Source organism: Zosterops lateralis (genome assembly GCF_965231275.1).
Source record: "Zosterops lateralis genome assembly, chromosome: 6".
In the NCBI taxonomy this organism is placed as follows: domain Eukaryota; kingdom Metazoa; phylum Chordata; class Aves; order Passeriformes; family Zosteropidae; genus Zosterops; species Zosterops lateralis.
Genome location: NC_139761.1, coordinates 36,948,110 through 36,962,059, shown reverse-complemented (window position 1 = coordinate 36,962,059; position 13,950 = coordinate 36,948,110). Strand labels below are relative to the sequence as shown.

The window sequence follows — 13,950 nt, the reverse complement described above, 5'->3', positions numbered from 1 at the left end:
ACAACTGCTAATGTAGCAAAGGCAGCAGTGCTGCAGGACACTGGAAAGGTTGCTGCAGCCACTGGTACCAAAACCAAACATAAGTTATTTAAAGATAGAAAAGTCCAACGCAATGTAACTTTTCAAGATTCCATTCTGAAAGGGAGAAAGCACAGACCACAAGATGACCTAGAAGAGGAGGTGGTTTCTGTTCTTCCTTGCATGACATGTCTCTAAACCAGGACAATTACAGACAACAGTAATTTTGTGTATAAAAAAGAGGGTTGAGAACTTTCTCTTCTAGTCAGTCACTTCAATTTCTCAGACAACAAGCTTTCCTGTGCTCATGTGTGCATGCACACACACACTAACCTTGACCTGCTTTTTGAGAACAACTCTCAGTCTTTGAGAACAACTGCAAAAGCTCTTCAAAACTCTACCTTGCCCTCAGTGATCTTCTTTGTGAGGCTTTGTGAAAGGAGCTGCACAACTACACCTGCTGTATGAGATGGCAGAGGCTTACTCCAGAAGGAACTCATTGGATTAGATATTGGAATTTAATTGCCACCTACAGGAAGAGAGGGATCAAGTCTCTCCCCCAAAAGGCACCAGGAGAAAATTAGTGAACCCTTACATCCCCTTTCTCACAGGCAGCTAAATTGAGGTATATCTGAAACAGCTACAGACAAAAATGTCACTTACTGTGTTCCTTCTTGGAGTTTATGCAAGGTACTTGAAAAGCTCTCTGATGCAGTTCTCAACAATAAAATGATCAGCTATTATGGAATGCAAAAGGTAACTAGCTTTGAGAACGAATGTCCTGCGATCTGAGACTTTTGAGAGAGATAAGCGATGGCAACAGTAAATGGAGATAATTCTTCAGCAGCAGGTAAGGACTCTGCAAGCAGAGCAGGGAGCAGGAGCTTGTACAGTGACCTGTGGGGAAAAGCAAAATCTTGCCTGTCTACAACAGGACCTTTTTCTCTTCTTCTTTTCTTTCCTTCTCCATCAGGTTGTGCCGCATGTCATCCTACAACTACTGACTGTCTCAAACTGGTTGGAGGCTGCATTTTATGCTGTTGAAAGTGTTCAAGAAGCCTTGTTCAAGTGAGAGGGAAAAAATCCAGAGCTGCTTGAAAAATGATATATACATTGTGATAGGTCAATAGACACCCTAATTATTTGTTTTCTACTTTTTAACATTATAATGTAGAAAAAAAACCCAACAAAGTTTAAAAGGTTGTGGAGAAATCAACATATTCCTACTGAGTAAAAAAAATAAAATTCCTCTGATGGAAAAGTTTGTTTGGAAAATATTGAGTAGGCCCTAGCCTTCTCCTTCTCTATTTCACATTTTATATTTTAGTTTGGCTTTAAAAATGAGATTCTGACAGCAATTTTACTGTACTGTACTGTCTAGAGTGATATCCTCTGCTTTAATTCTACCTTCCCACCACTCTTGTTTCTTAGTCTCCTTTTGAAAAATTACTCCTTATTCATCTTCTTTCCCTCTTCCTTTTTTGTAGTGAGAGCTTCCATGTCCTCCTCAATAATTTCACTTTCACTCTTAAGGAGTGTAGCCTATCCAGTCCCACTGGATGTAAAAGTTGCTTCAGTTGTTATTCTGTTTCCTCAAGTGTTTATTTTATTTTTTTTTTTTAATCTGGGAAATTCCATGCAGGTAATAATGCTTTAAAGAATTTTGAAACTGCAAATATATGTACTTGAATGTTTTGAAGAAACTAGAAGTAATATTACTGTTCTTAAAATGAATTAAAAGTGATTTTTAGTAACTACTATATGACTTTGTCTTTATCATTCGAAATCAATGACTGATGGCTCTTTGGCTGGGAAGTACTTTATTCTGGAATGATGTGATTCATCATTCCTGTATCTTAACTGTACTTTGAGATACAAAGCATATCAAGAAATCCTTAATTATATGAGTAGATGCAGCCAAACTAGTCAGCTGTGTATTTAATGCAAAATGTTGCCTCAGTTCTGATTGCACAATCTCTTTCTACAACCTCATTATTTGCCTTGCTGCCTGACACGCAGCAGATCTGAGATGAGTGCCTGATGAGACCTTTTTATGTTCTTGCTTCACCACACGTGCCCCAGCCATGGACCAGGAGGGAGGTTGTCTCCCTCATTCAGAGCTGTGACATGGGGAATTTCTCTGATCACCTTCCAGAAAAACATGTGACAATCACAAGGTAAGACAGGAATGGTATTGCATGGTAAATCCAGATCTTTGTCTCTCAGAAAATTTCTTGATTCTTCATGTGCAAGACATTAGAGAGCCAATCATTGCTGCTCACAGGAAAACAGGAGAAACAAGAGAACTTCATGAGGGTTACCTAATTTCCCTTCCACACTCACTCTCAAACTAATTTCAGCATCCTTTCACAGGTAGTCACATTGCTCTAATTACTCAAACAAAACAAACTGTTAACTTGTCTATTTTGTGTGAAACGCCTCTTCTCAGCATACATATGGATGGTCCATGTTCTTTTATAAAACAGTGGTGTTTTCCTTTCCACCTTACTCCCTCTCACCACTTTCCTCCCATGTGACTCACACTCTTGCACAACTGCAAGACTGCTGCAAAAGCCTTAGAAAGGACCAAGCATCCAGTCCTCAGTTAGCACGTTATCTAACTGTCCTTTCAGGGTAATTAATGATGGCATTAACCTGGTGGTAATGTTTGTAAAAAGCTTTTTCCCGTTCAACTCATCTTTGTTAAAACCAAGATGGAGAACGTTGAAAGGGTTTGCTCCTCCCAGCTACATTTCCCAAGGTGCTACAGCCCCTCAGCAGAATTACTGCTTATTTCTGAAAACATGGAATGGAGTCTTTCATCTACCTCTGTCAGAAACTCTCCTTTTTTTGATAGAAAGTACTTATCCCCAGAAACACATTCAAGTCTTGAAACCAGCCAGAAAGCACAGGGGAAAAGGATGAAACAGCAGCAAACAGCAAGGACTGACCTGGTTTATAACAATTAATTTACATAAACACTGGGTTATTTCAGAAACACTAAGAAAAGGTTGTTACAGAATTATAAAATATATAATTTGCCTATTTCCTGAGTTCCCAGTAGGAATAGAGATACTTACAGGCATCCACTCGCTGGAGATTTCTCATCCGGATGACCCTTACAGTCAACAGGTAGCAAGGAGAGGATTCTATCTAGAGAGGAACAGTAAAAAGGGATTCTGAATAAGCTTTTGGTGGGAAAAAAAATCAAATGTGCAAACTAAGTGGGTGCCACGAAGCACCAATACAATTAGTAAAATTTGGGTCAATTATCTCACTATTTTGCAGATGATGCTTCTGCTTTAAAAATGTCCTAACATCTTATATATTTCACTGTCTTTTTGCTTTATTACTCTGAGACTCCAGATTGCTCATCAGAGCAGAAAAGACAGGAAAAAAAAACTCTGACAATTTGCACAGCCTGTGAGATGCTTGCAAAACCTTTCACTCTGAAGTTGGTGAGTCTAGTCTACGATATAACTACAGTCTCTTGGACAGATTAAATGCACTGGTGAGAACCATGATGAAGGTGTCAAAATGCCATCAGTCTTAGTCAGAGTCACAGTCAATCCTCCTAGTAACCACCCATATGGATCCATGGCATTGAAAAAACTGATGTGGAGAATATCTGTTGCTGTGGACTCCCATGGGATAAACCTGAAGTACCACTTTTTAAGAGGTGTTTTTGCCTTCTGCTTCAAAAACACAGATTTCCTGCAATTTACAATTGTATGAGAAAAACAGTAACAGTAATGTGAGCTTTTGCAAATCACAACTATAAGATAAGCCAATGGCTGAAAATTGTTTCCAGAGGATTTAGGATCTATAGATCTAGGTATGGGTTGCCCTTGGAGAAAAATAAAAATAAAAAAAACCCTGAAGATTGAAAGTGCTTCACTTTGTTCCCTTCAAATATCTCAGCCTTAATCTTCAATAAAGCAAGTCTCTCCAGGTTTTGTGGGCTGCAGGGACCTCTTCCTATTTATTATTAGAAGATAAATGTGAGTTCCTTCTAAGGAAGACAATTTCCTGCTGGCTCATTCCATAAACCTGTCTCTGGCTCAGAGCTATCTGCAAAAGGCTATTTTGACCAAGCCAAAAAGTAAATCAGCATTTCCTGTGGCTGTGACACATGGTTATTTCCTCACACTCCTAGAAATATTTCCACCTGCCTAAGTGGTTACAGCAGAGCCCCACAAATCATTCTTTTTGAAAATTGCTATTTTTATCAACAGGTTTTGTCTAATTTAGGAGCATCCTTCTATTTCTATAGCACTTCAGAGACTTCCTATAACAATTATAAACAAGCAGACAAAATAGATTTTAAGACAGAAGCTGGAAGAACCTCACTTAAACAATTTTTTTTCTCAAGAGAACAGAGTAAAAGGGTCTTATTTACAGATGGAAAGATAATTATGCCTCTTTTGTCACAACAAATTACTTTTCCAATATGTGATTAGACTCCTCCATTCTCTCTTCTAATGTATCATGTTATGTTAAAATCTTTTTATAGAATTCTTAAAAACCATTGCTGTTTCTACTCCTCTTATATGTGTCCAAGAATGCTATGGCTTTTTTCTTTTTTTAGTACTTCTTCATGAAATTCAACCTACAAAATCTATTTACCTTCTATTTCAATTGCTCTCAAAAGAAAAAAAACTTTACAGAAGCTGCAAAATTTTCCAACAACTGGTGGAAGGATATGTCCTCAGAGCTACCCCGTTCAAAGACACTAGTTCAGATTTTAGAAACAGTATAGCCATGTTAATACAGTTCTACACCCTTTTAATTTACCCTTCTTCTCAGCTGGGTAATTAGCAAAGGTGGATCACCACACTCACAGGTCAGGAATGAGCTTAGGCACCTCAGCATATGCCCTAGAAGGCAGAAACTCATTGTTCGTTAGGATCTGCATAAACATGGGGGAAATTCTCACAGGCATTTATCTCCAGAGGTTGCACAAGGTGCTGCCAACTTGTGGATCAGCTCCAGCAACACTTCCTCTGACAAGTGGCATTGCTTGAGAGGGAACCAATGAATTCATCATTTGCAAAGCAATTTGTGATTCTTAGATAGGAGAAAACTTAGATTGGAGTTTTTTAAGGAATATTAGATGGTTTCTGCCATTTGATCATTTCTTCCTGGTTCCCATGCCATGACTTTCTAATACGTTAGCAAGCTTTTCCCTATCTGACATGGAGAAATCAATTCTCAAAGATACAGGATTCACAGAAGGATTCACAGAAATTTTACCAAAAAAAAAAAAAAAATTTAAAAATATCTGTGGCTTAACAGAAGCTACAGAAATCAGGACCTGGGCTTGCAGTAGGGGAGAGGCAGGTGCCACCAGCCAGTTACCCAAGGAAAAGGCAGGAGCCAGGTACCAGTCTTCCTGACAGCCCTGGTACCTGCTGGTGGCAGCAGCAAAGACAATAGGGAGAGTAGAATTCACCCAGTGATCAGGCCTAGCTAGTTCTTCTGCTCCCAGCAGGATTTGCTATTTTAATTAATTCCTGTAACATCTTAAACAAAAGAAATGTATTTAAATAGCAACTGTGACAACTATAACATGATCTACCAGGGTCTACTTATAGAGACAAAGAAAATAGCAGTCACACGTATAAAACAAAAGACAGAGGTTCTGTTATTTTGTTTACTTAATACCTATTATGATACCTTTAACAACAACAAAAAAAGGCTGCTGTTATGTCACAAGGTTCCATATACAGAGAGGTGTCCACCACAGCAAATCGTCAACTAGTCAGCTTGTCTTCAATTTGGTGCTTCCCGGCTTGTGCTCATGTGTGTGTAGCACAGCTGAATGCAGTACAGCATTCTGAGGTGCCAGTGCATGAGTAGGGTGTACAGTGCTAGCTTCTCTGAAGTCCCAGGAAAATGAAGTTTTACTGAGATTCTCCAAACTCCATTCAATGTAGAACAGACCTCACAGTCTCTTCTGATTTTATTGTGTTTCCCATAAAAAGGAACAACATGGTATGATACTTGGTACTAAGTTCCTACTTTGGTATAAGTAAGAGATTCCTCTGTCATGTGAATGATGCCCACTTTCTCCCAGCTGAGGAGTAAGAATTTGAAAACAGAAAATTCTCTGTCATGAGCACTCTGGTGATGCAGACTGTCTGCATTCCTGGAACATTTCTGCCTCTGCAGGTCTATCCCAGCCCTCTTTAAAGTCATGCTTATATTCAGATGCAGGTATGTGTGGCACGCATCCATCTCAAGAAGCACTGCTGTAAATTACTCCACTACTTTAGCTGTATAATACATCCTGTCACATCACAAGTGACCATGGAGCTATAAAATGGCAGGACTCCTTAATGAGGCAAGATTCCATGAGACCAGAGGGTGACTCTACTTCTTTACTTTTTTTTTTTTTTTTTTTTTTAAACTTGCTTTTCTCTCAGTAGCTTTCTTTCTTTGGCCTTCAGGCTTCTTCATCTAACAGACTCTGCCATGATGGGTGAGTGCTAGCCACATCTTTACACCTTGCGATATCAATAGTATGAACATTCATCTCCTCACTTATTACCCCAGTCACACAATTCTACCACAATACAGTAAAATGTGTGCTGGGTCAATGCTTTTCAGGTTTTTTTTAAGTGTTAGGTGCTTGGTTTAGCACAGATATTCCATCAGATAGCAGAATATTGTAGCTGCCTTCCCAAAACAGAGACCAGTCATCCAACCACACTGATCCAGAGAAGAGAATATACTCTTGAACCTTCAGGAGAAGTTAACACATTCTCAGACTTGATTGTTGCTCCTTTTAGATTGGTATTTATTCCAAAGCAGTTATAAACTAACAGAAGAATAATGCAGAGATCCTGAAATTCATATTCAGTTTGTGTGTGTGGAAACTGCATCATCATCAATAAGCAGGTATCCAACCAGATATTCAGCTGCTGATTTTCTACATGAAATGTGGAATGCCTTCCATCTGGTCTCATGAGTAGGTGGTCTTTGACATGCTGAGTGCAAAACTGTGATGAAGGAAAGAGAACTATGTGCCACAGTGTGCTGGTACCATTACCTATTTCAGTGCAACTGCACTGCATACTATTCCACAAACCATCCTGCAAAGATCAGACAAGATTTAAAAATACCTTTAGCAAAATCAATTTACTTTTACGATGGCTGAAAAAGCCATTTCTACACACCAACCTGAAAAAAACGTGTGTCATCTATGTAACCCATGAAAGAAAACTTCCTCCCTATCCACACATTTTTCCTGCAATCACACAGTAATAATTCCTCCATATGTCATCTACTAGCTCAGCAGCCTTTCCTGGCAAAGACTGCTTCCTTGCCTTGTCTAAGGTATTCCTGCATTCCCAGCCTGGAGAACCATTTACTGAGATGAAATCACTCCCAGGATGTTGCAGGGCACTCCAAGTGCTAATTTAACTAGATGGTAGCCAGGGACAAAATCATTCCCTCCTGATGGTGCATCTAGAGCTGGTGGTGTGTGAAAGTCTGTCTTGAGCTGTCTGAAATCAGGTCTCCTTAAAGAATGTGTGGCATTTTTTTAAAGTTGTAGTCAGGATGCTTCAGGCTGTGAAAATCACTCACCAATCCCTGCCCCAGCTTGCTACAGCCATGGGATGCTGTGGGATGTGCTGGGATCTCCCGTGGCAGGCTACCCAGACCTGCTGCTCTTGGCCACCTCTCTGAAGTTCTTCCTCATTCTTGACAAAATCAGGCTCCACGATGGAAAAGATGCTTTAATTGCTTCCTTCCTTCACCTCCTCCAGGCTGGGCAGGGCACCTCAGCTGAGGGCTATGAGGCTGTGCGTGGGCATGCTGATGATGCTGATGATCACTGCTGCCACAGCAGTGCTTTTCAAAAGCTGTGTGTTTTGTGGGTTTTATTAGTAGCATTTCTTCTTCTAATCAGACTGCCTTTTCACGAGGAGTAGCAGAAGCATTGGTTGGCTATCAATGAATTTAAAACGTCCACACCCAGATGGAAAAGTCCCTTTCAGGCATACAGCCACAGCAACCCTGGTTCCACCAGGGGAAATTTTTCCACATCGACAGAAGCATGACATGACAGATCACAAGAATTGTATCTTTCAGATGACTGCTTCCTCATACATACATCCATCATGGGACTCAGAAAACTTTTGAGGAATGAGACTATGCACATTATACTGTGCTTGAAAGACATTTCCAAAAACCAAAACTTCAAATACTGACCAGCACAAGATGGATACTCTCACTGCATTGTGATCCCATAAATGCAGTGATGTATAATTATATTTAATAAACAAAAGCATTATTTATTATTTATATTACTTATTATGTAAATCTGCAGAGATGTTTTATTTGATTGCTAACTCAGGCTAGTTGCATAGCCCTTTCAGTACCGTTAACATTACCTTCACCTCTTAGTGTTTGCACATGTTTAACAATCAGACTTCTTCAGATTTTGTAAAATAGGTCTATTTGGAAAGTTCAACTGTTCAGCCGCATGTTCAAAATTATTTGCATGTGTAAAACTGTATCCAGAGCAATAGGATAGTCCATCCATGAAAAAAAAACAAAACCGTGCCCTCTGCCCTCCCTCAGTAGAACAAATATGACAAAAAAGAAACTAGGCTGAGAATGAACCATCTGAGGGTTGAGACTCTTTACACCTAATTCCAGATTCCAGCTGTAAAATTAGTGTTTACATCTAACAGCTGTTGAACATTTCTGGATTCTCATCCTGAGGTAGACATTACCACAGGACATGCATCACACTCTGCAAATCTCTCTTTCTGACTACCAATTCTCAAGGGCATTTCTAGGTGTATTTCAGGTCCAGATGTTTTGCATTTTTGATGTCAAATATGGATTAGACAAACCATATTTCAAAGTTTTGAGCTGATGGGAAGTGACCTCATTTGATTTTATGAGGTTCACTTTTGAAGTGGGAGGTGTGAAGGAACATGTAATTCCAGCAGTCTGTGTTTTAGGCAACCCCATACCAACACTCAGGGTGGCAGAGGAGTCACCTGGGCTCAGACCAGTTTCTGCAGCTGAACAGAGCTGCTGCTGGAGCCATGCTGCTGCAAGCACTGTGAGGCTGGCACAGGACTGTTGACTCCTGCCTTTCCAGTTGATGCTGAGCCTGGGGCTGGAGCTGTTCCTGACAGCAGCTCTGGCCCCTGTGGGGGACAAGGAGGCCATGCCAAAGAACCTGGTGCCAGCAGAGACCCAGCCCTCCTGCCTGCCTCAGCTCCTGTTCACATTACCGAGCCCAACCTGCACCAGAAGCAGATGTCACAACTTGCTCCTAATCTTGCTCGGCAGTGTGGCAGCTCCCCACTCTTCCCATGATCTCAAGAGCTGCTTCCAACTTCCAAAACCCAGCAGAAACCAGAACTCCTGCTTTGCACAAGGATTAGAGCTTAATCGCTCCCTCTTCTGTTTAAGGGCTGCAGCTGTCCCAGCTGCACAAACCCTGAAAGAACAAGGAGCCCATGTCTGGCAGGGAAATGAGGTATGACTTGACCTGAGATGTGATGCCTCTTAGCATTATTAAAGCATGGGTCATGGTGACTTTAGAACTATGCATCCAATTGTTCCCCTCCCCTTCCCTCACATGCATTATTATATGAGACTCGCTGCAATCCTCAAATCTTTTGGTACAAACACTGATGTCTTAAATACCAGAGCTGGCTCTGCTTGTTAGCATGGATCTAAGTACCAGTCAAGGCCCCAGTAATACAGATTTCTTAATGCAGATAAAAATCAGCATGTTGGAGTAAACACAGATGCAGTTGCTGGCAAATGTTGTCATAGCTTTCTAACAGACAATCCCTCTGAGCAGGCAGAGACCCTTATATTTAAGTCTTCTGGTAGTTTAAGTGATGAAAAATTAATATTTGAGAAAAAATACATGAGGAGAGAAAAATTTATCTGCATCTTTTACATGAACGCATGATTGTTGATGTAGCCGAATAATGATCATGCAAGTGCATAGGATGGAGTGGGGAATTCTGAACACAGACAAAAACCATGCCTCTGTAACCACATGCAAAAACAACTTAGTTCATCACCAATGCATTGTCATGAATTTTGTAATTTTATATTGTAAAAAATTATCTTTCAGTGTGAGACAGGACCAATATAGTGGTCTAGAAGAAGGTTATGGATATATCAGATGATTCTTTTGGTCTGCTACTGTCACATCTGTCCCCTTGAAATTTCATGACCCTTAAATATCTTTGATCTAAGCCTATATCTTGAGCACACAATGGAAAAAACAAACACATCTCTGTGAGAGATTAAGAAATAGAGACAAGAAGTTACTTGTCATATGTATAATTATCATAAGTAATTATAACTCAGGAGCTCAAATATTTTTTCTTTCTCTCATCATGCTTTTAAATTCCTGACCCCTTGTACGGAACAGATATTATACCAAAAACTGATCCATAATTTTTTCTGCCTCTTTTTACTGTCTACAGAATTCTTCATCCTAGACATGGTTCAGAATTTTAGCATCTCCCCAGGATGGAGATACCAGACATTGTAACCTAAATATTTGCAAGACAAAATGACACAAAGAATCTAGACTAATTATAAAATATAGGCTGTAAAAACACAGTGTAATCTTTTAACATGACTATTTTAAAAAAAATTATATTAATCCTTATACTGGGAAAACACAATAGCTAAATTTTGAAGAGTGGATGTGAAAAACAAAAAATACTGGGAATATAATAAGAATTTCTTTACACTCGTGAGCACCCAAATTGCAGCAGGACTACCAGGTAAGCAGCTTATTGCAAAGCTCACTGGGCTGCCTGTTCAAAGTATGATTTATTTCAACTTTCACACAAAGCTCCTTTTCAGCTTAATTTTGCTTCAGTAGAACTTGTCAGCAGGGACTACAGTGCAAATTTTCATAGAATTATCTGCCTCAGAAGCAGGCACTCCATGGGACAAAATGTTTAGATGAATCACTCTTAAACTTCTCCATTGACAGATATGAAATAGTGCCCAGACTGACTGCACAGGAGCAGAATGAGAACGCCCATCAAAACCAGAAATTTCTAACCAAAACAAAAATTTTTGGCTGACATTCATGCACAAGAAATAGCCCTAGCACATTCAAGCATAACTCCTTTTACAGAATCCCACTACAATTTCTTTCCTGATGGAGCACAGAAGCCATGAAAGATCCAATAATCCAGAACTCACTCATAAATTGCAAGGATGGAGGTCACCCTACCAAAGCCATGGCAGAAGAGCATGTCTCACTGTTACTTTTGGCCCTTTCAGTCACAAAAAGTATTGTGGAACAGAAAGTTCACCAGTTCTCACTTGTTTTACAAGTAAGTGAGACATTAAAATACTAAATATTCAGCCTGTTCCAAACAAAATGTATCAGAGGAATAGAACAGGCAATTATGGAACTGAGCTACGTGGTCTACTTGAACGAGTCTCTGCTTATGGCAGGAATTTGGAACAAGATGACCTTTAAAGGTGCCTTCCAACCCGAACCACTCTATGTTCTATGAAAATCATAAACATAAGAGGAATAAAATGATTCAAACAATAGATTTAGGGGCCTTTCCCTTGTAACACTCAAGCTGCTGCCATCATTCTTTATCTACCTGAGCCTTTTCCCCTTTTGAGAAAAACAAAACCCTTAGCACTCATTGGGTCTCTTTTAATACCTTGAAATCACTTTGGTCTGCCCCAGTACCATCCTCTTTCCTTTTTTGCCAGTCACCATCTCCCAAGGAACCAAGGCCTGAATTTCCATCCTGAAGAAAGGAGAAAGAAACAATAAATTATAATGTTAAAACAACAGCAGAAGCATTATCAGGATAGATAATAAATTTCAACTAGCAATAATTTATGATGAAATCTCAATTAGAAGAGTTGTTGGTTACACCCAGCTGTTACTGCACTCAGATTAATGAATTAACCACCACGTGTTTTGGTGCACACTGGCACAAAAATCCATGTCAGGGGTACCCTTTCAATGAGAAAATGAAGGAAGACCATCACAGCTTTAAGATACCTAGAAGGTGTCTCCACATTTATTCAGTGGAAAAGGTTGGGGTTTTTTTGTTTTGAATGTGATCTTTTGGCAATTTGCTCCTGCTCTTAGCAATATTAAACCTCAGTTTAAAATACCCCAGAATGTCTTCTGTGAGTTTGAACACAGAATGTGAAACATTGCAGTTGCAAAATTTTAAATCTGTTGTTTCAATTTTTGGGGGGGAAAGAGAAGTTCCAAAATACTTCTACAATGTAGGGTGCACCCTTTTGAAGCACTTCATAGAGCACCATTAAAGGACATTTTCTACAAAGAAATGTTCTGTTTCTATTTCCAAAGCACTTCCTGAAGGGATGTGCCTTCATCCAGTCAGGGAGCACACAGAACAATGCATAGTGTACTACAGTTAAGACTAAATGCAAATCTTGAAACAATGCAGAGAACGCAAAGCAAAATGAAAAAAAATCAAAATCAAAAAGGGAATATGTAAGTGAAATTCAATTCACTATTCCTGGTCTCCATCCTGTCTTTATCCCACTCTTAATAACAAAAAAAAATGAGTTTGACACATTATTATATATGTCAAAATATTGCTGCTTACACAGAAATATGAAATTTTTAATAAAAGTAGCATGTAATTACAGAAGAAAAAAAGGCTGACAATTAGTCCCCTGAAGAAAGTTTCTCCCCTTGTTCATTTTCCCCCCTTATCTTTTTCTGTTGCTACACTACCCTGACTTCTCTCATTTTGTCTATGAAGATGAGATCTTTGGCTCCAGTGGATTCAGGACTTTTTCCACTGACAGCCTTGAAGAGAAAATTTCACCTTAAACTCCTTCAGGCAGAGGAACTGCTGTACAGTCCTGTCAGACAGCAAATTTGCACACTAGCTTGAAGACAAACACTCACAAAGCAGGATTTTGTTTTCTGTCAAATGCAGAGGATCTTAAGTGAAATTTTAAAGCTGTTTCCTTACCTCTAGTGCATTTGATGGTATCTTGATTGCCCCTTTATTCATGTAATAGAGTGCTTCTGGCACCTCCATGGGCAGCAAATCTTGAGACATATTTATTTCTGGCTCCTCCATGGGCAGGAATCCTTTAGACATGTTTTCAGGATACAGTCCTGGCTCCTCCATAGGCAGGAATCCTTTAGACATGTTTTCAGGATATAGTCCTGGCTCCTCCATAGGCAGGAATCCTTTAGACATGTTTTCAGGACCTAGTCCTGGGTCCTCCATGGGCAGAAATCCTTTAGACATGTTTTCAGGATATAGTCTTGGCTCCTCCATGGGCAGGAATCCTTTAGACATGTTTTCAGGATATAGTCCTGGAACCTCCACAGGCACCAATTCAAGAGATGTATTTTCATGCTCTACTCCTGGCACCTCCGTGGGCAGCAGTTCTAGAGACACATTTTCAGGATTTACTTCTGGCACCTCTGTGGGCAGCAATACTAGAGACACAGTTTCATGCTCTACTCCTGGCATCTCCATGGGCAGTGGTTCTAGAGACACATTTTCAGGACTTACTTCTGGCATTTCCATGGGCAGCGGTTCTAGAGACACGTTTTCAGTATCTACTCCTGGTACCTCCACTGGCAGCACTTCCCAAGACATGTTTGCAGGATGTACTCCCGTGGGAGTCAATGACTTGTTATTTTATAAAATTACCTGAGGCCCCACCCATCTCATCTCTCTAAGTAAAGGACTCCCCTCCCACTGCAAATGCAGTGGAGCACCAAGGATAGACTGCTCCAGGGAAGGACCTTACAGCACAAGCACCACAGCCAAAAGGAATGTGGTACCTTCCTTTGACTGGGAACCTCTCCCAGCCTGCGCCTGCCCCACGGGTCCTGCACTGCTGCCACCCTTTTCTGTGTGTGCAGAGTCCCAGCATGGAGGGTGCTGCCAC

The 13,950-nt window shown here is 40.1% G+C and overlaps 1 protein-coding gene across 1 annotated transcript in view; it reads right to left on the bottom strand.

Annotated features, from left to right (window-relative positions):
• Positions 1-13,655, bottom strand: part of LOC310910153 (cytosolic phospholipase A2 epsilon-like) — a gene marked incomplete at both ends in the record, with an annotated part of 31,635 nt that extends 17,980 nt beyond the window's left edge. The window contains 3 exons of the mRNA XM_083862610.1: positions 3,099-3,171; positions 11,709-11,798; positions 13,014-13,655. Coding sequence (XP_083718736.1) covers positions 3,099-3,171; positions 11,709-11,798; positions 13,014-13,655 — 805 coding nt within the window. The remainder of the gene's footprint in view (positions 1-3,098; positions 3,172-11,708; positions 11,799-13,013) is intronic.
• Positions 13,656-13,950: the final 295 nt, after the last annotated feature.